At 37.5% G+C, this 20,517-nt stretch overlaps 1 protein-coding gene across 1 annotated transcript; it reads left to right on the top strand. All coding sequences in view use genetic code 11, as the record gives it.

Annotated features, from left to right (window-relative positions):
• Positions 1–10,826: 10,826 nt before the first annotated feature.
• Positions 10,827–12,037, top strand: EGR_06042 (hypothetical protein; the record flags this gene model as incomplete). The annotated part of the gene is made up of 4 exons (XM_024495291.1): positions 10,827–10,948; positions 11,102–11,184; positions 11,820–11,888; positions 11,919–12,037. The coding sequence occupies 4 exons, from the start codon at positions 10,827–10,829 to the stop codon at positions 12,035–12,037; spliced, it is 393 nt and encodes a 130-aa protein (XP_024350246.1).
• Between the last annotated feature and the right edge of the window lie 8,480 nt (positions 12,038–20,517).

Raw genomic sequence — 20,517 nt, 5'->3', positions numbered from 1 at the left:
AGAGCTAGAAGAAACTCTACGGCCTACCGCGGCATGTTGAAAGTTGTGGGGCGTTGAATGAATTTGCGGTTCTAGCCAAACGCTATGATATGAATACGCTGTCTATACACTGTCTACATTCTAACTAAATACTTTTGGATAACCACTTTAATGCACCCGAATATGTTAATTTGTTTGCACTAATGCGAGAACGGTCAAACATTTACAATTTAATGTCTTCTGTCTTATCCCAATCAGAACTTTGAGTGGTCAGCTATAGATTTTGCACATGATATATGAAAAATCGGCTTAGTGCTTATATCCACCTATGATCTAGAGAGGCTGGAAATACCAAGTGACTACCTCACAGCAGGATTGATTTCTAAGTGTGGTAAAAACGCCTCAGGCACGAGTCTACCATGGTTGACTCTGTAAGTGCGATAAATGTCAAAATTTGCATTTGGGTTCTTTGTGTACCCTTTAATGCTTAGTTATTTATCGTGACTAGGTGCTGAATGAATACTCACACTCGTCAAAACGTTGTTTGCATATTAAAAATAAAATCTAGGAGAAAACAACCAATTCCTAAGTTTGACACTGTAGCGCCCTGTGACTATCCTGAAGACAAAAGAAGACTTAGTACTTGGAGAGAATATGTATATTTGACATGCAGTAGGGCTTGAGGCTACTGAGATGCCCCAAGGACCAGCCCACCTGGCAAAGGTACAATGATGGATAGCCAGAGTGACCCCTTTAACAAAACCAGGAGTTAAACAAACAACCAAGGTATTACAAGACATCACAGTGAATAATTTGTGAATGCTTCAACATTTTGAGTATATTTAAAGACGAAAGTGTATACGGACATCACAAAATAAACGACAAACTTAACAAGGGGCAGTAGCATTACGATTTTTAAATGCTTAGACGCTATTAATTAAATGATAGCGAACCAAGTTTTCTAGTCCTCAGAAATCCACATTTTCTTGCAATGAATCTAAAATACTGAGTAACCAACTTTGGTACTTAAGGGAAGCCTGGCAGTACAAACATTCGTCTGAAAATTTCACTGCTGACCATTTATTTGGCACTGATTATCAAACTTGCACCTTAACATTTAAAATCCACCCCACTAAATTTTTTCTTGCTGGCCAGCATACTGTCAAGTTGAGTCCTTATAAATTTAAGCTAGGGAGGTTTTTTAGGTGGCAAGATTTTTAATATTCCTAAGACCAACTCTTGCTGCAAGAGTCTGCGAACATCTAGTGCTGTTCATGGTAAAAATGGAGGTTTGATGGTTCTATGTGGCTTCGTGAAGCGACGTGGATAAATATGTGAATTTCCAAAACCTCGGATATTGAAACGATTTTAAAATATTGGAGGGGGAAGCGCTAAATTATTGGCTATTTTTCTGGTTTCACATTGATTAAAATTAATCTTGCCAAAAAAATTTGTTTTGGCATTTAAAAGAATTTAACTGCGGCAAATAGCACGTTAGTGAAATTGTATCCATCAACTTACCCAAATTTTCAGCAGTCTGCAGTGAGCTCAGTCGTCTACTGATACTTCTCAACTAGTTTTCTTTGGGACACAAATGCCAACGCAGGTTGTGCATACCAAAGCCAGTAACTTTGTAAAACGGGTCAATTATTTCTTTTCTATTTGGAGTTAAAAGGCCTGAATAATTTCATATTCATTGTTTTATTTACTCGCCAAATAGCAATTAAGGAATACAATGGCGCATACCGTTCATTTCAGGTAACTAAATACTTTGCGATGATGGGGCAATAACTTAGTGGTTGTTGCGTTCTTCAGGGTGGTCGGAACAACATTACGCGCCACCGATGAAAAGATGGGCAAATATGGAACTCAACGCTCAAACATGATCCCTATTTCCGTTTACATGGAGCGTCAAATTTTTTGGTTGTATACAAACCATCATATTGTGAGTGAGGCAACCCATAGAACCATTTTTGAGAGATCATTAGTCTACATTACATTTGAAAATACATAAAAAATCTATACAAATTTTGAGACACTTTGCTTACTCTCTAGTGTGGTTTAATGATTATGTAAATAATGTGCTCTAAATGACTCCTTGCCTTTTAATAGGCAAGAGGTAGAATGCGCCTGATTAATTGCCTGCTATGGGTCGGGTCGGTAAGGCAACAATTACACAAATTTTGGACCCACCGCGCAAAAGCATCCTCATACCTGCTCCACCTCCCAACGCGGTAGTTGTACCTTGTAGTGTTTAAATTGGCACCATCTACAACCGTTGACGGAATGTGTATGGAATGTGTCACCCATAGTGAGTTCTAGTCCTTTTCACTAGAGCCTATTAATCACATCCCCACCACTGTTGCGGTGCATAAGATTCACTACATATACACCGGTTAAGCCGGTTATTTGAGTGCCATATCCGAGGGGAAGTCAGTGCAAAACACTGTTCCCTTGTGCCAAGTTCCCCAGCATTCGGTGCACCTCAAATTACTACAAAGAAGGTCTGTCCAAATCATTATTTTTCTTAATATTCCTGAAGACTACCAGTATTTGTAGAAACACAAAGACGTCACCACGTGCAAGTGAAAATTATTCAAATAAACTCCACTTTATTTTAATGCAGAATCAATTCCTATAAGTATATTCACATCCAAAAACGAGTAAATATTTAGTGTGCTTTTCATTTGTTGTAGTTTCAAATAAATGAAGTGCAAAACTTCTTTAAAAGTTTATAAAGATCTCAAGCTCATAAGCCCTTTTACATACTACCTGTATGCGAACATTATTCTTTACTTTATAATTTATTTTATCCAGTAAAGTAAAGGGAATCAAATGGCTAAAAGAAATTAAAAATTGCTTTTTTGCAGAAAGGCTTTTTAACTGAATGTAGACCTCTTGCATTATTTTTGTAGTGATACAGGCAAATTACTTAAATCTCCCCCAATTTATTTTTTTCTAAACTGATTTGAATGCAACAAAGAGGAAACATCGCGCTTTTCTACGAAGAATCTCACAACTGAAGCATTTGCTAGAATGAAAATCGCTGAAGCTTGCATGCACCTCTACGTAGAGTGCGTAATTTGTATTAGATTTTCCTCAACGTATGCCTGTTTCGCGGGGGATTGGAGAAAGCAGGTGAAAAGTAATTTGATAAGCCATCGTGGCATTTTATTTTGCCATGTGCATTTAAGTTTGTGATGGTAAAAATAAGATGGACTAAATATGGAGGTGTTGCGGTGTAACAAACATAGAAGGTTACATTTTATAGACGTGCACAATTCGCTCCTCAATGGATACAATATTAATGCTCCGATAGCTGCTCGATAATGACTGACTAATGACCATAAAATCTTCACGAAATGTACACTAACATTTCCAAACCACGGATTCAACAAACTTATGTTAGCGCCTGCAGAATGTATCAAATATTCCAGAAACGAATCGCGCCGGGAAAGTGCAGAAGCAAGCGATCATGCTCCCGTGGAGGCGATATAAGGCTCCTGTTCCAGCGGCTGTTGAAGCTGTCCCTTCACACTCCCACCTCTTCAACCCTGCAAACCTGCTTCTTCACAAACCCCATGATCATCAAAAAAACCAATGGAGTGCCACATAAAACACCACAATGCATGAATGGTGCAGTACGATTCTAATTAAAAGCACTTTTTTGCGAAAGTTATTGGAGGGGAATGAAACTTTAGCATTTGAAATTCACTATAAAAAATGAAAATGAAGAAAGTGCTGTAAAGTTAGGTAAAATATAATGCAACCAAGAAGTTGATTCTGCCTTCTCTCTACGCCAATGCAAGGTGGTTGATTGCGGTAAAGTACATAATTTCTAGTCCTAAAGACATTTTCTGAGTTGGAAATTAAGACGTTTTTACATCAAAAATTCGGTAGAAGTAGGTCCTTATTGAAGGAAGGTTTGTTATAAGAAATGAGTAAAAAGGGAGTCAATAAGTAATTGGCTAGGCTAGAACGGGGACCGTTGGATTAGATAGTTTTTCCCAAAATACCTATCGAAAATGGTTCCATTTGTGGTTACATGATTTATTGACTGTAAGAATAAATTTCCTTATTAAAGTTGTTTTCCAGATCGTACTATATTCTGTACAAAAAGAATGAATGGAGAGAGGTCTGCAAAAATGAGTCTCACAATGGGAAAGCATGTAAGACTCCTCCCTCAAAAATTTGTAGACTTGTGGCATAAATTAACGTGCATACTTTGTTTCCCTCATGAAGCTGTACAACAGGTCCGATGCTAATTTTCTATAGAGCGGCAAAGTCACAAGAGAATTTAATTTTATCCATGTTTCGACAGCTATGCCCATTTGCAGAAAAACATGCAGCAATATCCTCTTTGTTTTTACATTGATATCTGATAGATAATTGTGCTGGACGTTATCAGATTACCCAGTATACGTAAAAGAGGTTGAATGAATTTAGTTGAGGATCATCTCCATCCTTTGAAATGAAGCTAGTTGACACATATGACAGGATGTGCTTTGGAAAAATTATATGAGTTTGCTGCCAACTAGAATGTAATAATGTGGTTTATTCATTGAACGGGCAATGTGTTGTGGTTGATACTGACATTACTGGAAAAGATGTGTTTTAGAGAAGTATGAGCATTCATATAGTATCCTACTTGTGATTTTAGTGTGATAACGCGCGAATTATCTTCAACTGCCTTAAAAAGTGCTATTTTTTCCACTGCTAATTTGTTTTATTTGAGGCTTGGATAGAAATTGATGGGAAACCTTAATTACACGGAGAGGTTGCACACTTTAAAACCTTGAGCAAAGCTGCTTAACTCATTAATTTAATTCCACTGGTGAAGAGTCCAAAATGGGTTCTTTAAACATAAAGTAAGAAATTAAAGCAATTTTAAAACGGTTTGACTAGTCTGGCTCATGAAATAACTTCTCACGACTTTTGAACAAACAACGCTGCAGGCTCCCTATTGGACCAATTAATCGAGTCTCAGCAATTTTAGGACTTGCTGAAATCGGTCGGAAATAAGTGCTAATCCGTTTGCAGATTTTGGTTACAGTGCACACTCCATGGACTTACTATTTAAGAACATACTTAGCTCAGAGTCTTCAAAGTATCAAATAATTGAGTCTTAACTCAATTCCTCTTCCAAATACTAAGGCATAATCTGAACAAACACAGATATTTGTGCAAACAAATGTCTTTTTACTAATAGGCCCTTCTGGTCCAAAAACTCTTTAAGAGCTCTTATTTTGCAGTTATTTAACTCTCCGCCATTAACAAGTTCTTTTGTCTAAATACGCTAGCACTGTCAGAAATCCTATCTTAACGCTTAATGACTAGATAACTTTGGATACTGAAATGTCCCAACTCTAAGTGTACCTCAAAAATAAAGTTTTCCAAACATATACGCCAATGTAGCATCTCTTGCTAAGCATGACATTGAGATATTTTTTATTTCTCATGAATATTCTTATTTTTTAGCAAAAAGCTCTTTCCCAGACCTTATATGATCAAGATTATGGAGGGAATCTAAGACCTACGTTGATTTATTTGAAAAGGAGTCACTATGAAAGCTTGTTATATACAGTGAATCAAATTAATATATTATTTTTGAATTTTTATATCACTTAAGTGTATTATGAATTAATAAACAAGGATATGGAAATATAATCAACTTAGCGGCTATTTTTGCAAAGATCAAAGTGATTTATCATTGATGAGAGGTTTGGGAAAGTATCTTTAAGCCAGCCCTTTAGAGCTTACATGTAAAATGAGAGGATGTGGCCAATTAAATTTCATATTGAAGCATACTAGTTTCACGTCCACCAATAGCGATTGTGCCTCATATTCAAATGAAATATAAAATGGCAAAAAAACATCGGCATCACAATTCTACAGTGCACTCCTTATATAGATATCTGAGAGATATGAGGTATGTTATTATGCTTCTCTATCTCCTTACCATACTTTTGTTCTTATATCCGTTCTAAATAGAATACTTATCATAAGAGTGAGCCAAAGCTAATTTCACTAGGGGAAAGTAAATTTAACTAATACAGTTCCAGTCAGATTTTTAATTTAAATGCATATCGGGCAGGAAATCCAAAAGGTCCTTAAATATTAGACCAAAGCACACAATACAAGTTGACAATATTATGTATTGTCCTAAATCTCATTCTCAAATAACGATGACGCAAACCTTCTTTGAGCTCATTCCGTTTCTCTCGGACTCAGTGAAATTAAACTCTGTGTAAGTTCCCCATTAGCCTTGTTGGAAGAATCTCAATCCAAACGAATCAACCGTAGACCCCGAGAAGACAATTGGGTGAGGTATTTCTTACAGCGACACATCAGATGGAGCCTATATTGTATTTAGGAAAAGTAGCAACCTATAATATACATGAGTGTTAATGCTACCAAAGGTTTACAATGTGAAAATTCTTCCTTTTAGTTATCTTGGCATTTGCTTTCTTTGCATGTTTGGAATTGTAATGGTCTTCGGGATGCGTAAGTTTCATTTTTTATTAGTATTGCAGCCGGTTGATGTTACCTTTTCTTTAGCGTCTACTTTAAAATCAATATTGCTGTTAAACGCGATTTTCACTCTCTGGTTATAAAATCAACAAAGTGGAAAAAAAACAAACATCACAATCGATACCTGAAATACAAGCAAAGCCGTAAACTATGTCGGGCCAATTTTGTTAAAATATTGAACTCAGGGCAATGACCTCCTGAAATTGTTCATGCAGTAGCAATACTACTTTGTGTAATATAATATAACAGTTTGGGGTGCATTTTTTTAGAAAATACATTGCCAGAACCGAACAAGCGCTCAAACCTTGTGCAGTAGTGATCTGGAAAATGCGTTGTTTTAGTGGTATAACGACCAGCAGCTTTGATTTTACTAAAATCCAAACAAGGAGTAAATGAATAAATGATAATAAATAAATTTCCTTTGTGCACTAGGAATATGCTGTTTGAAATTACCAATTTTTTAATATTTCAAGGGTTTTGGGAGTTCAGCATTTAGGAATATTGCTGGCTTTTCTATCAGTAAGGAACTGAAAAAGGTATAAAAGAGCGTTGCTATCTTAAGTGGGGTATAAGAATCAATAAGTTAAGAAACACCCTTAAATTGCTAAAATAGAAAACTACGACTACCCTAAGAGATAAAAGAGAACTCTGATATGCTAATTGACAATGACTGATACACTTCTCTTTGTAATCCATTCCGCTATGAGGCAAAAGCATAGCTTAACCAATTTGCGATTTTTTGCTTCAAATTTTCTGTTTGTATAAAAACTTGTTTTAGGATTACATTCATGCTTAATTGACCAATAAATAGACAGGCCCTAATTCCTGCATTGGACATAAGTTTACATCTGCCCCGTATTTTAACCACTTTTCGATACTCCCAGACAGATGTTTTCATAAAAAAATACTTACGCATAAGACATTTTTTGGGACGCAGTAACTCAAAGTGAAAAGATTTACACCTTAAATCGCTTCAGCTACTTAACTTCTTCTTTCTAACTTCACCTTTGGTATAAAGTAAGTAGTCTCGTCTCTATGATAGGTAGCTAACAATTGACACTGAGCATTATCTTCTTTGCCAGGAGCAAAACCGTGGAAATTATTCTTCAATTTTAATCAAACTGAATAACCTTAATGAACAAAATAGTAACCACTTTATTACTTCACATATCTCAGGAAATTTGGCTCTCATATTTAGCTCAAATTAATTATGTAAGGCATTTGAGCCTAATACCGTGTTTTGTATCCGGCGGATGCGATTACAGCGGTGACGCGTACCGATGGGCAGGAGGGCAGCCTAGAGGGGGGTCTTGCAGACCGCGGAGCCATCGATGCCCTGGAGAGTCGGTTGGAGGAGCTCTTTGAGTCTCTGCGTCAGCGAAGGGGCAACTTCTTCCGATTCGGAAAGCGAAGCCCACCATATCATCATCGAATCGACTTGCTCGAAAAAGTACCCTTTTCCATTGTAGTCCCTATCAGCTTCATATCTACTGTGCGCACATGTCATGACAATCACTTATTCTTGGCTAGGCCCTCATGAATCAGGTTTATACCATGTAGTTGGATAGATTTGCCCTCTGGATTTAAAGATAATGACATAGGTCAACTTACTAATGAGTACAAATACTCTACTAACAGACACAGCATGTAAGAAAAATGCAGTGTTACTTAACAATTTCTTTTAACACATTTTTCATGTCAAAGGTCCTAAAGATTAGGTGACCGTATTTAACCGTATTTATTCTATGTCGATTTCGACTAACTTATTTGTGTTTATCTTTAATTTTAGTTCATGTCATGATCGAGAATGTGGATTTCTTGAGCACCGATGATGAGCTTTTTGTATGAACCGATCACAAAAATAAATATTTATGTGATCTTGATTTTCGTTCTTATTGTTCATTATTTGTGTAAAAACAGTTCTCAAAAAAGAAGAATTAATCGTAAAGGCAGCGCAATGACTTTCGGTAAATCTAAGACCATTTTTGCCGAAGACGAAATTTATCCAAAGTTTAAAGCAAGCAAGTGTCAAATTCAATTAAATTAATGGATTTCAAAAGTAACCATTAATACCCTTTTAGTACTTCTTTATGCTATAACTCCAAGTCCAGCTTGTAATTGGGTCAGATTTTCTTAAAAAAATATAGTTTTGACAAAGGACGAAATCACAGGCAAAAGATTTATTAACCAATAATCAACGCAACTTATGCGTTTTAAGATGACATCTAAAGCGACTCCAGTGCAGGGTTAGGAGCAGAACATCTACTCTGTTAGTAGTTTCGTCTACTTGTAAGCACTGCACTCAATTCTTGAGTTTACTTCATAATTAGAGCCTAATTTTTGATCAGAATAAAAATAAAAGTCTTTCAACATGCATCATTAATTTTTAATAATAATCTTAGATGCTCGATTCTGGCGCACTTGAAGGCGATAAACAGACTAGGTGCACCATCTTTCCACATAAACCTGAAACTAAAATTGTTTTGAATTCCACGCAAAATGCGTAACTGAATTTTGTGTCAGTTTAGCATTTCAGAGAAAACTACACCATCATTATCACAACATTTCCTACAAATTCTAAATACAATAATTAAAATTGGAACACGATTGTGGTAGGAATGAAAAGGAAACCAACCGTTTATCCTGTCGCTATCCAGCTGATGGGATTCTCTACCCAAGGGATGGCAACGGCATTGGGATTACGCAAAGATGGCTGGAATCCTCGCCTAGGCTTAAGAATTTCCAAAAAATGATATAAGGTAAAAACTCCGGAGGTACACAATTGCAGTCATTTACAAGAAAATTCAAATATACACATGCTGTTGCTAAACACATATCCGATGTTATTATGTGCATTTGAACTATTCTCCCACAGTTAATCAGTCATTTTTGTACTTCCCAACCACACATTTTGCGATCCAGAATTGTTTCATTCATATTCGCCCGTAATTTCTGGACGGGTTGGCTCTGCCCAAAGTGGCATTCTTCATTTATTTGGGTGCCTGCTTATTTTAAAAGCCGCGGGCATTTGCTGTTTTATTTACCAGAATTCTGTCCTTCAGGTAGCATAACAGCTTATTTCCTTATTTCTCCTTACTGCTTTATCAAAAAATAATGCCTCTTTCAATGCCCATCTACGTTACTCTCGCGCGGATGCAAATGAATGCGTTTCTGGTGTTACCGGATTTCGCTTTCATGTCATTCTAAAAGGTACTGGCTGACTTCATTCATTAGAGCATCAGTTCTTAATCTGCGAGCTGCTCAACTTACTGATTGCGAAGTAATTTTTCGTTAATCTTGGTCTGCGCCCAGTAGTTGAGGGAGCGGAAGGGGCTTTGGCGGTTTAGTTTCGACCTGACTTTGAGATCATCAAAGCTTGTCTTCATCGTTTCTCCCTGCAGAGACAATGTCAAGCGCTTAGCTGCTTTCATCTGCACTACTTAGTCGGAAGGCGGGCGGTTTTTTGCTTCTTTTTATCAAAATAAGCTAATTTATTTTAAAGCTTAATAAGTCGTAATTCATGAATAACAGAAATTGCCATAAAGGATGAATATGACATTCAGACATATTTTAACCTAATTTTAGTTTTTCATTCTGTTCGGCGGGTCGTGTATGGTTTCAAATAGGATGCCAAATCGCGAAGCCAATAATCTCTAATTTTTTCGAAGATTACATTATTTGAAAACGCAATCGGCATGTTTGCAATTCTTTAGTAGAAATACTTTAGCCGTGCGGTATGTTATAAGTTTTAAATGGGTACCATTTACTACTTATCAATTCATGATAACTGGCTGTTCCGAATTGCGTTGTAAATGCATTGATTGATATGCAAACAACAGTGTTTCTAGCCTAAAACATTTAACTTCTTTTAGTTCTATTATGTTTAAAGGGTGAAACATCTGATCAGGGGTAGCTGATTTTCCCTCAGATTCGGGTAGCAGTAGCGTTAAGCTATACTGGCTCATGTAAAGAAAGAAAAGTATTCAGATGTCTCTACCTGTTGCCTTCTTGAATTGGGTGTACTTATTCAGGAGTTATGCACCTTGTTGTTTATCTGCTTCTATAATTACCAAGAAAACATTTAAAATAACTTTACTACTTAAAACTACCAAAATAGAAGTTTGTCTATTCAAAAGGCTGTTTCCACAGTTTAATTTGTCCAATATCAAGCATGCATGCTGTCGACTAAGTTATTCTAGTGGGTGCAAAAGGGCAAAATCCTAGTTTGTAAAAAGACAATCAGTAATCACCCGAAAATTCATGGTTTTATGATTTTTAGCAAATTAGAGCACGTGTAGGATCGACAATGCATATGAATGATTAATAACGGTTTAGCAAGGTACGACCACAGACGTCGAAAAGTGGAAAATACCATGCCATGGCTGAATAGTTTCTCTCCTCAAGATAAATCAAAGTTTAGCATATTAAATCACACTCAGTAAAATTGCTCTATTGTTAGCTATCTGTCCCAAGCAAAGATTTTTTTAATCGTGACATTAACTAGGGCCTATCATGTACGTTTGAGAGGATATCGTGGTTTTTTCATTCACAAAAAAACTCTGCTCTAAATTTTATAGATGTTTCTCTGCAGGGCGTGTGGTTATTTTTACATAAGCATTGGATTTATTTCATGTATCACAAATAACTTCTGTTATTGCTTACTTACTAAATCAAGTAAGCAGAGAATCTTAATAGTTAGATCCATTTTTAATCGAATTTGCAGGTTATCATTTACTCCAGTGAAATGTTAATAATTGTGAACATTCCCTTACTCTCGTACAAATATATGTTCAGCTTTAAAACACAGAAACCTGAATTTTTCCTTTAAGCAAACTGGAAGCTTTTCCATAGTATACTAGATTTTCTGAAAAAGTAGGATTTCAGGTCAGCTTTTTTAAGGTAAGTGGGAATCATGGTGTGCGCTACGGGGATTACATGCGCCTACAGCATCTACAAATCAGAAGTCTGACTGATAACTGGTTTAAAACTTTTTAAATATGCATTAGACGTTGCCTAACCTCTCTGTCTTATTCACGATGCCTAATGCACAGACGAGCGTTCGATAAGCGACCCATGAGGTACCGCCGCTTACCAAATGCTCAGCAGATGTCTAATACGCTTATTGGGCGCGGGCACTGCACATGGAAACGTGGCTTGTCGTGTACGCGACTGAAATAGCTTATAAATGCGGCTAGTTTTATCTTAATCTCTTAACATATTGTCGTATTTTGGGAAACTAGCGTCCTTTCATTAAGTCTTACGAAATGATTGCCGGTAGGATTTATGACACATTTCTTATGGAATTATAGCGTTCACTAACTTAATTTTTTTGGAAAACTGTTATAGCAACAAATGTGTTCTTTGTAAATGTTCAAAAAGTATTTAGTTTTGTATATTACTTTAATAAGATTATTGTTTAATTGTTAGTAGATTACTATTTAATCACTTGCTAATTATTAGTGATTTGCTTCCAAATTCACTCAAATTTGCCTTCTCGAATTCACTTCTGTTGATTTGTAGATGTTAGTTATCAACTGGTCGTTAAGGTATAATTACTTAACATATTTCATATTCATTTTGTTGCTCATAACGCATGAACCAACTTAACTACTGCCAGCGACTACATTGTGGTAGAAAGCCCCGGTAGTTCCTTTTATGTTAGTATTAGTGTAAATCTGCGGTAGGTTGTTAACGTAACTGGTTACCTCAGTTTCTTAAGGGTAGGTAAAAATTTATGACTGTTGTGCGGTGGGAATGGGACCAGATGTTTTTCAAAACCACACTTTCCCTCCCTCCCTACATCCCTGCCTCCCTCACTCACTTCCGCACTTTGAAAATAATTTACCTTCATTTTCGCTGTGCATTAGTGGCATTCGCCTACAATGACAAAAATACCACTTACAAAGGGAGGGGGCGGTGAAGAGAAAGAGATTCGGACATTACAACATGTGGCTGAAGTGGTTTGACACCGCTCTGGTGGGAACTTGTCCTAGATGTTAGATGATGACATCTTGAGTAGTGCTTTCAATTGTCGTCGTTAAGATTTGTCCTTTAAGGATCACCACACTTACTGTGGAAATTAATGTGGGAAGCCATGTAGCCCTTTCATCCACCCCTTCTCCTCCCGCTTCACCATTTGTGTTGTCTTATTTGTCCAGCTTCTTAACAGGTATGGTAGCAACCGTGATACTCGGATTTGGGATCACATTTTTTTAAATACGAACCTTACGGGAAAATTTGCACGTATATTTGTATTTTAAGGTTTCTTAATGTGAGTATACTGCAGTAGATGGGATGCTTTAGCAAATCAATTTTAGTCTTGATAGCCACAATGCAAAGCAATGGTTATCAGCGCTGCTAAATGTTCCAGGTAGTTTCTAATCTTTTCCATTTTAAAGTATAACACACCTAAGACTAATACTGGTGATTTCAATCGCTGGTTTAGCAAATGGATAATTTTCCTCCAAATTAGCTAATTTGCTTATACATATAAATTGAATATTACACACCAACTTCTTTGAATGCCTCCTTATTAGACTCAAGCAAAAAATAAACTTCTATTTTTAGGCATTGTTAAGATATCTCGTCACATTTCAAACTAGTTGTTGTACTCATTATCTACATTCCATTAATCTTTTTTTCCGGTAATCGTTTATATTTTCTGACTAACACAATGTCTACACACCTTAAATGCCATTAAAACACCAAAATATTGGCTAGTAGACGCTGCCTTAGATGAAGGCACGAGCGATGGGAAAAATACATTACGGTTGCCCACTTATCTCTACTTTAGACTGAAGAATCATACTAGGTGGCTTGTTTTTTTACAATGAACTTTCAATCGAATTCTCTCAAAGTGATCTGCAGCGTCATAAACATAGCATCTGGTCTGCCATTTGATGTTTTTCATTGATAGAAGTGCGAAAAGGGAGATAAAGAAAAAGTTTGTGTACCCACGAAAGAGTGGCGGAGTGAATGGTTGAGGTAGGGTGTGAGCGTGGTTCCACAGGCGTGGCGCCTGTTTCGGCAAAGTCCATCAATCGCCGCTGCGTGGGAATCGTCACCCATCCATCCGTCCTCCAGTTTACCCATTCGTCCTCGAGTGTCAAGTGGGATAGAGGAAGTGGGTGCAAGGGGTGTTCCATGGTCCTCTATCCCTCCCCCCTTCAAATACAAGCTTGCGTGTTTACGCCTCTGCCTCTTCATAGCTCATGTGCCAGTGGAAATAGCATTTATGGGCGGAGACTTATAAATCATTCCATTTAGTGTGAGGACTGGGATGTGAGCACACAACCCCTTCCTCCCATCCTTACACCTCTCCCTGAATTTACTCCTATCCCTGCAGCGTTGATGATACCAATGCTGCCACGGTCACAACCACTGTTCGTGAAAGGTGTTTGGTAAGGTAGATAAACCTATCGTCTATACATTAAATGGAGGGTGGTCATTCTTTTTGGTCTTTTACACCAGTGAAGAATAAATATCAATGTGAAAGTAATTCTAGCATCTAATTTATCTCCTTCCATCAAAAGCACAAATTTGCTCAATGTAAACTTGTGTTTAACCCCTAAAATAAATTTATGGAAGAGTTTTTTTATTTCACTGGCTATACACACATGATAATTGCAAGCTGTGAACGGACACATCCCAGTTGGTGGTGAGAAAAACCAGCAAGTGTGACCACTTTCCTGTTGATATTGCTATGCAAAAATTTGACCAGGCTTTAATTTTCATGACTGTGTAATGATACATTTGAAGCGGATTTATCCTTAATGTAGGGGAATGTTAACCAATTTTTTTATTTCCACTGTTTTTAATGGCTCTTGCATTCCTGCGCTTGCATGAGTAGATGACAGTGAAGGTTTTAGCCTGATAAGTCTATGAAAATAACTCTTAAATTTAACCCCACATTTCTCATTATTTTGGAGCTGAAGGAGCTTCAAGTTATCGTATGTAATCTTACCCATCTCTTCAGTAGTTAAAAATCTCTTATATCTGTGTTGTATAACTCTTTGCTTCTTGTGGTTAGCTTAATTTTCTACCTATTTATTTTTATTTTAAGAACAATGTTATTGTACATTTTTCTCTAACTTGATTTGATTTGTATAAAGGTAAATAAGTAGTGGCGACCAGAATACAAAAGTTTATGGAAAGTAAGCAAAACGGCATTTTTATATTTATCACCACTTGTGATATTTAGTGGTTTCTTTCGCCTTTAAATTTCTGTAACTCAGCTCATTGGGAATTCAAAATAATTTATAATCTGAACATGATAGCAAATATTTGTTCCTTAATTAAATGAATGGATGTAAAAAATATTGAAGGAAAAAGAATTGAATACGGTTTATACTTCCAATAGAACATATAAGTAGCCTACTACGATTAACTCAAGAAACCGGAGTCTCGGCCTAAATACTTGTAGGCAAACAACACTAATACCAAGAGCATGGAATTTTCAGATGGTTTTGATTCAAAGTATTAAATACTTAGCGTTCTGTCTGCTCAAGCCTTAAGCCCTACCATTGCATGCCAGAAAGACAATCATGAAGTAGTGGATGCATTGTTTGCATTATTTAAATTTACATTTTAAATTTACTTAGAAAATTGTGCGAGATATCCTAAGAAGTGGTTAGAGCCTATATGGAAGAACACATGCTGAACGGTGTGACCATATTTTCACGTGTAAAATTTATTTCATGTACCATGGCGTTGCACATCCAAGGATAAGAAGAATTCAAATAATTCTTTTTTTTAATTACCTAGATCGAAGAAAATTTAATGGAGAAATCTAGTTCAACGGTTCATTGGTCTTTTGTAAAAGTTAAATTATTATTCTAAATATGTTTACTCTCATTGGCAGGCACGTCTTATTGGAAATATATATTGACGTTTAAATGAGGAATTCAAGAAATTATTATTGGAAGAAATGGGATATAGTATGGTTAGCAGAGTCAGTGAGAATCTGTGCAAAGAAGAGCGCCACTTGCTGCTCTGTCCATCATTCACTTGCTCTAGCGCTGTTGTAGCTGCTACAAAGCGCTAAATGGAGCGTGGTTCTTTGCCTTCGGGGTAAAAATTGCTCAATTAATTAAGTGATAGGAGGCACAATAGGCGGATTTTCTTTTGTGCCAATGTTATGCTTATTTGGGTTCGTTATTTTAGTTTATATCGTACTAGCTGTCCCTCTAATTTTAAGGGAGTCAATTAGTAGATTGGTTAATCATGCAAAGGTTGTCATAACACCCCGCTGCACCACAAGGACACGATAGTTAGAAAACAAGATTTGAATTGTGATTTTAAGTCTAAAAACGTTTTATTTCCTATTCCTTAGTTTTTTATCTAATTCTTTTATAAGTCCATTCAGTTGTAACATCTACAGTCCTAATGTTCTTTCTTACAACATTTTGCGTCTTATCAGAACATTATATTTTTAATTTGAGTTTCTTAGCACGTCTTCCTTTGTGCCTGTTTAGGTCCAAAGATTGGATAATTATAAAGAACCAGATTTAATCACTCTCTCCAATAGTATTGCCATATTCCCTATTTTAGTCCCTTGATTCCAAGTGAGATCTGTTGTTAAAATACATGGTTTGAATTCTATAGGTTTTGCCAGTTGTTCAGTAAATAACAAACCTTTTGTGATTTACTCAAAACGTGGTCAAGATTGACTGCCCCCTCAAATGATCATTTCATAGGTTTCAATCTTTTTCTGTACAGACCAGTAAATCAGCACAAATCAGATCGAAAAACTGTTATTTGGAAATAAGTTTCGTGAAATTAATAAATGGAATATATTTAAGCATTACTTTATGAATAGTTTATTATACGTCAGGGTTATGGAACTCGATGAATAATACGGCTTCAAGTTTGTGAACATTTGTAAACTACGAAATGTATTTAAAAAATATCTGAAGTGAATGACTGTTGATAGGCCAAATTAAATCGATGTACATTTACGAAAAGTATCGCAATCAAATCACAACAATGGTACTAAACTCTTCTTTGCTCACTCTGTCGAAAGAATTGTTGATTTTCACTGTTTTTCCGAATATTCTCTGGAACGCTCGAGGGTAGTTCGGGTAAGCTAAAAGCACAAAGTAAGACTTAGAGCCGTAAGACACCTCTCCTATGGTACGACAAAAAAACAAGGCATTTGTTAAGTACCGCGCAGCAGGTCACCTGAAAAGCGGACAGTCTTGCGTCCGAAACGTTTGAATCCAGTGCTTGTGAACGGCCAACACCAAAAGCTCTTTGACTCATGCGGCTGTATGCGTGTGTTTGCATTCATGGGCAAGTATGTGTTTGAGGGGTTTGCTTTTTATGTGACCAGACGAACCAGACGCGCTGTGTGTGTGTCCCTGTTCCAGATTACGTTCTTTGCACCGGCAGCAGCAGCGGACTTGGGCTTACGCAACACCGCGCGTGCGTGTGTGTGTGCACGTGCTCCTGCGCAAGACCCAGTATCCGGATTCCAGTTTGCCACTAGCAAATGGGCGCCCAGCAAACGCAAATTCGATTTGTCGCGCCCTTCAACCATTGGCCCGCGCGCAGACTATTCGGCAAGCGCGCAATGGCGGACGCCGTTGTGCGCACAAGGGGAAGTAACGGCGCGCATTCATGCACCAGCACACATACATACGCACCACTGCGCACGCGTGCCTGGTGTTTTGTTACCTCACCAACGACGGAAGGGGGGAGGGGAGAAGGGCGAATGCCAGGGTTTAGAGGCGGGGAGGAGACACGAAAGTATCCGCCAATCGGGTCATAATTTTACTCAGCACGCATGCGCGCACGTAGCAAGAATGGCTAAATGAACAACACGCGCACACACACGCACGCATACGCACACATACGTACCCACACACAAGCATTGTACCAACACAGTCGCCGTGTCGCAGTAGGAGCTGGATCCTGAAGCAGCAGAGGCATCATCAGTCGTCGTTGTCACCTTCACTTACTCGAAATCCTCGGAAAGGTGAGTCTCCTCGGTCCATGCGCACATGTGTGGGCTCTATGTATATGTGCGTGTGACCTCGTTATATTTCCTTGTTCTGGTGGTCCGGTTTGCTACACAACACGCCACTTGACCCCGATTCGGATCATAACACGCGGGCGCGTGTGTGCGGTGGTGAACCCATTTGCAGATAGGTTGGTGTGAACCAGTACAAACGCTCTCTTGCTTGCTCTAGCTCTCGCTCTTTCCTTCCATCTCCACTCCTTGCTCTGGCGACGAAAACGGCTGTATACTCCCTTGGGGAGACAGCCCAGTTAAGCACCCTCTCACACTTACTTAGGGTAGGAGGAGCATCATTAGCACCCTTAACGCCATGTCACGCCAACCATACCAAATTAGCCACACCTCCCCTCCCTTCCCTAATAGGAGTTGGTACCCCGCGGTTGCCTTCGATGGCTTGTCATTCTTCATCACCAGATCACTGAGGACCAACTCTCCTAGACCAGTCCGTAGGGCATTATTATGTAAAACTGAGCTGCGTCAATCAAATAAGTTTGTGTCAAAAGCACTGCTATGGGGCCCAGTCCTTCCATTGCCTAATTCATTATGATCTAGCGGCTTTTTAGTGTTTATCATCGAATTTTTTGCATCAGTTTAGGATTAAGTCGATTGGCTGCCTAAGTTTTAAACCTTCGCCCGCATCTGTAGAGGTAGGAAATTGTGTAGAGGTAGGAAATTGTGCATAGTTAAACTCTTTGTAGTCGAGCTGCCGAAATTTCCCCCTCAAACGAGATTTTCTAGTTCCGATTAGGACACTCATGCAGTATCATCGTATATGCAAATAAGATTATGCCAGTATTTACTCTCGCACGCATTTTGCGTCCGCTCCTGTATCATTGGTACATCCATATGGTCGTATCAAACTGCAATTCTATTTATGTGATGGCGCTAAGGTTTTATCAAAAAGTTTTACTCCCCCCATATCATTCACACAATTTTAAAATGACTTTCAATAGCGTTCTTCTGTAAAGATGTCCAAAATAACTTTAACACCAAAATGATGTTTTCCCATCCTTTGACTTGTTCAGATATTTTCGTAGAATAATAAATAGAATTCCTTCTACTAAACGGACGCGTGCAAATTTTGTAATGCATGACATGGAATTTTCATTAAAGTACACCTAGTTAGCGCTGGCTATTTTTAGTCACAATCTGCCAAACAATGCAATAGTTTGGGTAAATGCACTTTTCACTCGAAATTTTAACATGAATTACATTAGCAAATTACTGGAACTAAATTTTCCAGGTCGGCATGCTCTGGCATAACATTTGGAATGACATTAGTCTAGCTTCTCCTTTACAATGGATGGTTTTTTAACCTTACCTCCAATTCGGTTGCAGTATTTGCATGAAGGTATAATATTTGCTATAAAGCCGTACCAAAATTTCGCAGTAAAATGGATTAGTAGTGCTCCTTGTAATCCCTCTGCACAGTTATGTCACTTTTTTTAAAAAATCAAAGTGGCAATACACACGATATACCCTTTCTTTTATTAGCATAATCCTTTTCCTAAAATGAACCATCGGAATATCCCAAGACTAAAGCTAATGATGAAACTCTTTTGACCGACTGACTATATATATGACAGATTTATTCATGCACACATTATAAACTTAACTTTTTCATTTATAAAGTAATCTTTGGTAATAGTTTTAACCCCCATATAAACTCCACCACCTCGCTTACGGGAGACTCTTGCTACTACAGGGAAATGGATTTACGCGGCTTTGATTTACAGATTGGTAAACCACACTAGGGAATCGTAGTCCATACCAATGACAATTTTTTGGAAATTTGTTACAAAATTGTGCGAGATCTTTCATGATTAGACGAATAGGCGGCTCTTCCCCTAAAACAACGGTCAATAGGTCCATGAGCAAACGTAGTGCGGGTGCTGAATTGTGTCAACATTAAACATTCCCATTCCCCATTTTAAGAACTTTTTAGTAACCTTTTAGAATGCTGAATAAACAAAACAGTTTACCATTGTTTCACTCGTCGATGCAAATAATCTACGTTTGAGGCGTTCATTTGTATTTTGTTTAAAAGTACGTTAAATGGGATCCAAGCAATGTTTATCAACTCGAACTATCCTTTGCTTTTACTTTTATCCATTTTATTAAAAGATTATCTATTTTTAGCATTAGGTGCGCAAATAGATTGCTCAGTTAAGTAGAATTAATCCAGCAAAGGTAGCAAATTAAAACTGAATTTCCTTTAAGCTGACATCGAATTTGTCGAGTTTAAAGTCTTTATTTCCATTGTCTGGGTGAATAAAAAGAGCCATCTTAAGCTAAAATAATGTTAAAGAGTATTTAACCTATGAGGAGGCTTTGGTGCCCATTTCAGTTGTTTCATTGTTTTATGACGCTGTTAAGCATGTCCCAGTTAGAGTCAGTTAATTTGCGTAGGAACGCCGCAACCAACGTTTCAGTGGAGGTAATGGACCCGAAGTATTTATTCGCTCAGTTATCAAACTGCAAACCCGTTTTACTTAAAAAGGAGTGGGAAAAACCGACGCGGTTATGGGAGCGATTTGGCCTTATTGCTGCGTTTGTAGGGGCGAATTTTCAGTCACGTGCATTCAGCCACTAAGGTGAAAGTTAAGGATTTTCGGATTAGTTTGTCCAGCCGTTTACCAAAACTTTAGCAACTACCAATTGAAAAATTACACTGGCACTGTGATTTTATGTTTCTAACCAAAATTGCAATATTTTCCTTACTGAAATTCCCCAAAGATTATTGTGAGTCATTATCTTTTCTGCAGTTAGTGTACGAAAGACTGGTGTAAAACAACATAAGACCTATTTCTAATTCCAGTCAGAATAATTTAGTTTTATCATATATTTGGCGAAATGAGTTTTGTGGTTTACAAAATCGTCCTCCATCAATCGTTTACAAGCCCACAACTTTCTCAGGTGGTAGTAATTTTGCGAAATGTTTTGATAGTATCCCCTCCAAGAGTAAAAATATTTGGATACCCCAAATGCAA

This window comes from Echinococcus granulosus (genome assembly GCF_000524195.1).
Source record: "Echinococcus granulosus chromosome Unknown EG_S00050, whole genome shotgun sequence".
NCBI classification, from domain to species: domain Eukaryota; kingdom Metazoa; phylum Platyhelminthes; class Cestoda; order Cyclophyllidea; family Taeniidae; genus Echinococcus; species Echinococcus granulosus.
This window is presented reverse-complemented; position numbering and strand designations above follow the sequence as displayed.